We start from the raw sequence: 9,009 nt of genomic DNA on the forward strand, positions 1-9,009 counted from the left end.
CACCATCCTACAAAAAGAGGCTAGGCTCCTAAGAACGCTAGCCAGAGGCTAGTTAGTTAGTACCTCTACTTGATGGGCTTGGGAATTCGACACTAACCTTCGCATGGTAGTGACCAAAGCATAAACCACCTTCTCCAATGGCAAGTACCTAGTCTCTACATATATCCTTCAACAACTTACCAACGTTGTTCATTGGGTACTACGCATTTTCCTCTTCTCAAACTAGGACCACCAAGTCAAAAGTAGAAAGATAAAAGTACAAGGTCTCACACTTCTTAGGTTTGGTGAGCAAAATGGGGGAGGGGGGACAAGTACCTTTTCAGCTCCTCAAAGTACATATGCACTTGATCGTCCATTTGAATCCTCCCTCCACTTTATTATTTCAAAAAATTGTAGTGACTGCTCGGTTGACTTGGATGGGAACCAACTAAGAGCTGCAGTGTAACTAGTTAGTCGCCCAACTTCCAATAGGGTAGTTTGTGACTATATATCTAGGATTGCCTTCACATTCTTGGGGTTGGGCTCAATCCCTTGTTATGTAACCAAGTACACTAGAAACTTCACTCCTCTCACCACAAAGACATACTTCTTTGGGTTAAACTTCTTCATGATCTTGAAACTCACCTTGAAGTCCTCTATGTGTTCAGATTCCTCCTTGCTTTTCCCCAAAAGATCATCCATGTTTGCCTCCATATTCTTGTCGAGTATTTTCCCAAACAATCTAGCCACCATCCTTATAAAAGTAGCCTCTAAGTTCTTTAGACCGAACTCCATCACCTTATAAAAATATACCCCGTCCAAGATAATAAAAGTAGTATTTTCCACATCCTCTTTCTCCATCAAAATCTTATTGTAACCACGAAAAGCATCCAGAAAGCTTAACGAAGCACACCAAGCTATTTCACCAACTAGAAGGTCTATCTAGGCAAAGGAAATGGGTCTTTAGGACAAACCTTGTTCAAATCAATGTAATTAACACATATCCTCTAAGTAAAAGAATTTGGGTACCAAGATTACGTTTGCTAACCACGTGGGTATTCAACTTCCCTCATATGGCAACTTTTAAACAAAGTAGTCACCTCCTTTTTCATGAACTCTTGGTAATCAATTGTCATATATATTTTCCCTATACGATTGGTCAGATAGATGGGACCAAATCCAATTAATGAGTGATGATCGATCATTCGATAGTAAGCATGTCTTCTAGTTCCCATAATAATACTACCTAGTATACCCTTAGAACTTGCAGAACAATGTCTTCTCTAAGTGAGAAATCTCCAAAGCTACATCTTCCAATTCAATCGCAAGTTTCGGCCTCTCGGCTGACTCCTCCTTCTTGGCCTGCTTGGCAATAGTATGATCCCACATGTCCTAGTTCCATATCTTCCGACAAACTTAGAAATAGTAGGAACATGTTGTCTTCTAGTCGCACGGAACAACTCTGACCCCCTCGGGCATTTTAGAATTTCAGGCAAAGGTGTTCTATGGACACGATGGCCCCTAGATCCTTGAGACCAATCAGCCTAGGATGATGTTGTGCGTGGATGCTAGCTAGGTCACTACAAACTCCATGTCTACACTCCATACCAGAGAAAACTATCCAATCTCCATGGGGACGACTAGTTAAAGCTTTCTCCATTCAAGGCCAAACTACACAAAGGTCTCGACATACAACAAGACACTAACATTACTACTGGTATCAACAAAAACTTATAAGACCACCGTCCCCTTGATATCTAAGGCCAAACATCATGGCATCCTGGTGCGGTAACATACCTCTCGGTAAATCATTGTACATGAAGGTGATGAGTTTCACTTTAGTCTTTTTAATCTTTTGCTTGAGATGTATCCCTTATGTACAACTACCTTATCTATCACTTTCTATCCCTAGAAGTATCATTGCCCCCTAGTCTCCCCACAAATCAAGTTGATTACCAGTTTGTGCCTCCAATTCTGTTTGGCCTACTCTTTCTCAGTTGTGGATCATTTCCTCTAATCTTCCCAAGCAACAATCGACTCTCTAACCGAACATGCGGTGGATGCAGGTTCCACTGGGAATTATAGTAATCAGCGCTATTGGTTGGGCAGTTAGTCACTAAGCCAACCAATTTGAATAATATTTTCAATCTCTTTCGATAATATCAAGCACTCCTCAGTAGAATACCCCAAGCGTCAGTGATGCTGATAGTACTTCTTCCGATTCTGGGCTTACACAACCATCTCTACCTGGTTACCTGGTCTAATTAGAGGTGGGGGTGGAAGTGTACTACTACAAGTTGGGCAACCGGATCGACCTCGTGGGCTAGCTGGGCAACTAGAATCTGCACTCCTACAAATTGGTATACAATCAATCAGTCATGGATGTTCCTTGTTCTCCTCCCTAGCTGAGCAATATCAAGAATGTAGCCCTACCTCCTCTCGGGGTTAGTTAGTCGATTCTCCTACTTGTATCCGTTTTTGTTTAAGGGTCTCCTTGGTCTTGGCAAATCAATTAACCCATTGGATGACCATTGTGTAATTGTTAGGCATGTTGATACGTATACTAATGTACAAATTGCCCACTCAAAGTGACTTGATAAACATAATCAAAGTGGGTTTTCATCCAATCATGATATAAGTTTTCAATGTATTTGCTTCCCTCTGGTAGACAGTTGAAATATGTGTAAAGTATGACCTCGGTAGCATGGTGCCAATGAAGTACACAAAGAAATGGCCTTACTGTACATGGCAACGCTAGAAAAAACCAATTTGATGCACTAGTTAGCATGGAGAAGAACGCCTTACTGTACATGGGGTTCTCAACACGGACTACTAACATCTTAGTCTGGAAATCGACCAGGTAATCCCTCGGGTAGTAAGTCCCATCGTATATAGCATGGTGGGATACTTGAAATTCTTCGGTGCGTTGTATGCTGGGACTTTAGTGGTGAACGGGAAAGTGGATACAAAGACCGACTAGCCGGTCCATCTTTTCTTTCTATTCTTTTATGCAAATCACGTATAACTTTTGCTAGTTTTGCAACCTCTCCGGCTTGGGCTCCTAGGGCAAGCTCCAGCATTTTTTCACTACTCTCATCGATCGACTTAGTATCCTCTTCAATTTTCGTCACTTCCTCTGTCTGCCAATCAATTGTTATGCGATAACACCACGAATTCAATTGACCCGACTGATCCCTGATAGCACTTATAACCGAAGTTATCGATCCCAAGCGATCAAACACTAACCACGGCCCACGGGTTCATCGTGCCCAAGAACTCTACTAGTGAGCGTGGTTGCTCCCATCCATCAATCTTCTCCTGCCAATGTGGAGAACTAATCCTCTATGCGTTGAACTGAGTACAGTTCCAACCGCTCGGTTATCGACATTCGGGAGGGGTAATGGGGGCTAAGCACTTAGGGGCCCTCTCCGTTGCACACTCACGCTCAAGTACATCAAGCATACGGTTCATCACCACGACGATGGTCACTCATGGCCCTCCTCTTCTCGCACCCGTGGAAAGCTTGCTGATGTCGGTGGCCATACCTAACACTGATTGCCCGTGAGCTCCCCTCTCTACGAGGATGGCTTCATAGAAGTCCTTGACTACGCCCTATTAGTTGGGCCTACTCAATGTCTCTTGCAAACCCCTCTCGGATCAGACTTTGATACCCTTCTTTAAGTTCACCATTACCACACTGAGCACAAAAAAATATTGAATTTCAAGAGTTCAAACGTAAAAGCGCAAGGCTTTTCATTCGATCCCCATAAATAGCACCAATATTGGTTTTACAACCTTTATTTAGTTGGCCATCAGCTGACCAATACAACTGTTTAGACGAGGTAAATAAAGAATCATCAGCAAGTAATAAAAATGCTGAACAAAACATAGAGCAAAGAATTTTGCACAATTACCGTAAGCTTATCAAAAATTTTAGATCCTTTAAAGGCCCTTAAAAGGGGTATTTATACATAAGCATTCGACCTAACAAAAGAAACAAAATCCCACACCAATTCAAATTGAGAATCCCGACCCTTTCAGATCTTGTCCAAATTGCCTTCCTAAACATGAAATTACATTCTTAAAATATAATTGGACTAGTGACTTAAATTAAGTAACAAATTTACTAAAATTGTTTATGCATATATTCTAAATCTCATTGACCCCCGCTCCTTTAGTTTTATACCCCTTCTTAGAGACACTCTAGCATCGCTACCCTCGAGTCCAAGCCAAGGGTCAATGGTTTGAGCAATCTTCCATAACTCGAACTGACCGGCCAACTCAGGGCTAACCGTCCGGGCGCTAGTACCAGTCCCAACATGTTCATTATAACAATATTACAAATTTATTAAAATGACATCAATTGATCAATTATCACTTAAATATATTATTCTCTATTTTTGTATAAATACATTTGATTTATAAAAAAGATATTATTAAAAATATATCATTGAGATCTTTTAATAATACTCATTGATTATTGTGACATTACCACATTTAGTCTTGTTCTTTTAACTTTGTCACATTACATCCTTAATTTTCATTTGTTCATTAATTCATCATTTAATAAATATGTAATTTAATTAATCATTAAATTAAAACATTTTACAAGAGAAGCGGAAAAGTTGCATTTTGAGACAAGAGACTTAAATGATAAATTTATATGTTACTCATATTTATTATATGATTTAAATAAAAATTAATTGTGACAAACAAATAAAAGTCACACAAAATTTAAAGTTTTAAGAGTTCACAATGGTAGATGATGACTGAAAATAAATTTTACTCTTATGTTTTGTACATTAATTTCTGGAGTTTTTCCACGTGGCTATAAAAATGACACTTCAAAGTCCATTGTGCGAGTTGTGCAATTTGCAGCTTCCACGTGACTACATAAGTAACACTTCTGTCTCAAAATAAATAAATAAATAAATGACACTTCAAAGTCCATTGTGCAAGTTGCGCAATTTGTAGCACAAGTTCAAGAGGTTAAAAATTAAAGTTGAAGAAAAATGAAGGATAATGCAGACAAAAAAGGATATGTCCATAAACTATATTTTATTATTATAGTTGGACCAAACAATGGGACATTGATGGGAATTGAAAAGTATATACAGTACATCAGTACATGACCTAATTAATGGAACATGCATGAATACAACTATTAATTAAGAATGTTTGTATCGATATGCCCTTGACAAAACAAAAAATTCTATGTATGTGCTAATTGAAATTATTATAGTATACAAAACCATGGTTCTGTCGCTGTTTTGTGGGAAAACCATTCCTTGGTTGCCTCCAACTAGTTGATCCATTCTGATGTAATCATTAACTTACTTTTAATTTATAAAGATCCAAAAAAGGATAATTTTGTTTTAAAATAAAAAATAAAAAATCTTCAATGTCCAAATTAAGACATCAAGGGGGTCCTCCATGGTTCCCTTATGGGCGTTTTACCTGAACTTAGCCTTCACTAATCCTCCCACCTTCATATCCCTACAAAATAATATTAAAATTGATAAACCTAAGCCACACATTGCAAAATTAAGAAAGAATTTGAGTTAGAAATGCCAATAATATTTAATTGATATGAGATTTTAAGATAAATGCTTGAAATAAATGTGTCAGACTTAAAATGAATAATATCATAATAATAATGTAGAAATTTATATACAGTCTGTGGACTTAGCATGTGGTATCGAACCCAAATTGATTGCAATATAGGGGTCCTAGGCCATATGAATAAAAATTAGACTGCCCTAATTTCAATCCATTCAAATAATTTTAAAAATACCATTATAATACAATTGTGGACCATTCTAGCCATTTCTCTTAAATGCACACCAAAACACCATATCATAGATAGATTCTTCTTTAGTATGGATCGGAATTAGATGAGGATTATATTTTACCTTTTTTTCAACGAATTGCTAGCTCTTGTAATCAACTACAGCTAATATATATATATATATATATATATATATATATAAGAAAGGTTTCAAGTGCGGGTATATCTTCCCGTAAGGTTGTGCGGTACTCATCTTAAGCATTAAAACGGCGCACTTTAAGTACACAAACCACGCACCTTAAGTTAAAAACACAAATCACGCACCTAAAATTTGTAAATGGTGCACCGTACCTTCAGTTGAGAAAACACACTGCCCACTTTAAGTCCTTAAGTACACAAACCACGCATCTTAAGTACACAATCCACGCACCTTAAGAACACAAACCATACACCTAAGGTTTTAAAATGGCGCACCTTAAGTTTTAACCATTCACGCACCTTAAGCATACATATCACGCACCTTAAGAAGGAAAACAACGCACTTAAGAAGGAAAATCATACACCTTAATATTTAAATTTACTCACCTTAAGTTTCAACACTCACGCACCTTAAGCATACAAATTACGCACTTTAAGAAGGAAAATCACGCACCTTAAGAAGAAAATTACGCACCTAAAGTCACTACACAACCGCACGGGAGACACCCCACCACACGGAAACTGAAATATATATATATATATATATATATATATATATATATAATATTTGAATTCATTAGCTCATTGTAATTATAAGAAAATGTTATAATATTGTTAATAGAAAAAACATATTCAAAAACTTTTTAACAAATATATAGAGAAATAATATTACGAAAATATTATTTATGAAAAAATACAAGCACAAGAACCGAAAGGTTAAGGGTTAGTAATTTAGCATGAGTCGAGCGAAACACTATTTTCTTAAAACCTTATTTGCTACCTCTAGTGCTAGATAGGAGCGTTATACCCTAGGTTTCCCAGAATAAAATGTACTACAGTTTAATATTTGAGCACTCAAACAGTTAAACACAACAAACTAGAACCAGGTTTGAACACAAAAATTCAGAAGAGAAAGATGAGCAGAGGTTTTCTGAGAACAAAACGTAGGCTATTTTTCTTGTAAAAATTCACATGCTCAATGAAGCTTATATAGGATATATGAAGAATTAAATAGAATTTATCATGGCATTAAAACTTGTTTAAAAATTTGTATGTAACCTTCGTAACAAACACATATTTATTCTAGAAATTAAAATTAGAATTAATTTGAAATTGAATTCGTATTATCAAAATTAATAGTCCAGAACGTTACTCTGAACTATACAAACGAACGGTACCAAGAAGGTTACAACTGAGGAGTCAAAATCCAAGCAGTAGACTGTGACTATTCGGTCACAAGGCCGAGCAATCAAAGTGACTCTTCGGCTCATTTTGGAATAACGTTGGCGTACACGAGTCAAGCCTTTTTAGTCTCATTTTGAGATTTGATTTGCACCGCGAAAGAGAGTCTCTATACTATACAATTCAACATCACTCTTATATATATAGTAGTGCAAATCCCCTTCTTTGTCGGGCCGGGACGTGGGGCCGATGGGGTTAGGAATTCAACCTTTTAGGAAAAGAGAATGATTAGTCCGACAAAACTGAGATCACCTAAATTAAAAATAAAATAAAATAAAATAAAAATGGATTGGATTTCAGAAGATGCATCACGATTGACAAGATCACAATCTTTTGGAGCGCTATTGTAATTGATACGCTAAGACGGGTAATTAAGATTAATTTAATTAAAATAAAAATCCATTGGTGGATTTGTTAACCCAATTGAGATATATTATCATTATTTTAAATTTTCTCAAAAAAAATCATTATTTTAAATGTAGAATTGGAAAGTGTGTCTTTCTATTTAAATTGAATTTTAAAATATTCGATGGAATGCGACAATGAAAGATAGGATCGGATTTGTAAACTTTAAGCACAAATCAACTTTAAATAATTCTTGCTGCCCACACTTATATTTCTTAATTATTAATTTTGTAAACTGGCCTGGTGGTTTTGCTACTTCTCTAGGGTGGATACCACTCCATAAACCATTTTTCCTGATGTTATATAAAATCAAACGGAGCAGCCTGTTTTCTAATCCTTCATTATTTAACTACTTTATTCCAAACTTGTCTGTGGGTTACTTACACGATTGGCCTTCACTCCATAAATTTCACTTAAAAGCAACGTTGCAAAAATACCACATATGCACCGATTAATTGGCGCCAAGACGCCTGGCGCTGGCCTACCGCCAAGCGTATCACTATAATCGGTGGTCTAGGCGGCTGGCCGGCTAGGCAGTCGACTAGGCCGCCTAGGCAACGACTAGGTCACCTAGTCAGCTGATTAGCTATTGTTCCCTTCTTTTTTACAATACACCATCAAAATAAAGCAGAAGGCAATATCTACTAGTTGCAGGGGGAACCCGCGGCCTGTCCATCCATGCCCGCCTGCATAAGGTCGTCTATGCCCTCAGGGATGTGAATCTGATCCAGAGGTACATTGGCGGCGGACGCAAGTCCAAGGGAGAGGTCAGGAAGGTCATCAGCAAACGGCGTGGGAGAGGTGGTGGCCGACGAAGGAGGAGAAGAGGACCGAAGATCAGTGGTCGCATCCATCAGTTGCGCAGGCTCGGCTCTGACAACGGGGTCGGGGTTATCAAGCACCTCTAGAAAACCCCACGCCATCGGATCAAAAGTCTCATCACGGCGATGGAGGGTAGCATAAATGTCCCGCTACATGGTAAACCGGCTCATCTCATTCATAAGGATCCCCTCGATGCCTATGTGATCCCTCCCCTCAAGAGTAGTGGCCCACTCATCAAAAAACTCCTCCATATGCTCGATAAGATAACCCTTGGCGTCATCCTTGAAGGCCTTAAAATGCTTGTAGTTCAGTAGTACGGAACCAAGCACCCCCTCATGCTCCTGGACATCCTGAGCTCGGAGCGTCTGCAACTGAGTGCGCGCCTCCTCTGACTTCTTGAGCTTCTCCTCCAAGGCCGCTAGTCGAGAGTCGGATGTCAACCGCGCCCTCCTCTCAAACTCTAGGCTAGTCTGGGACGCCTCTAAGCTAGCTTGGGTCACCTTCAAGGTGTCCCCCAAAGCACGGTAACGAATGAAAGTGTGAAAAAAAAATCATACCTCAAATCAATGACAAGG

General features: G+C 38.4%; 1 protein-coding gene across 1 annotated transcript; it reads right to left on the reverse strand.

The window, feature by feature from the left end:
• Positions 1-534: 534 nt before the first annotated feature.
• LOC116001359 lies at positions 535-1,368 on the reverse strand. Its single transcript, XM_031241240.1, has 2 exons — positions 1,244-1,368; positions 535-877 (listed from the first exon to the last, which is right to left on the reverse strand). Exons 1-2 carry the CDS (start codon positions 1,366-1,368, stop codon positions 535-537), a joined length of 468 nt encoding a protein of 155 aa, XP_031097100.1.
• Between the last annotated feature and the right edge of the window lie 7,641 nt (positions 1,369-9,009).

This window comes from Ipomoea triloba, chromosome 13, assembly GCF_003576645.1.
Source record: "Ipomoea triloba cultivar NCNSP0323 chromosome 13, ASM357664v1".
In the NCBI taxonomy this organism is placed as follows: domain Eukaryota; kingdom Viridiplantae; phylum Streptophyta; class Magnoliopsida; order Solanales; family Convolvulaceae; genus Ipomoea; species Ipomoea triloba.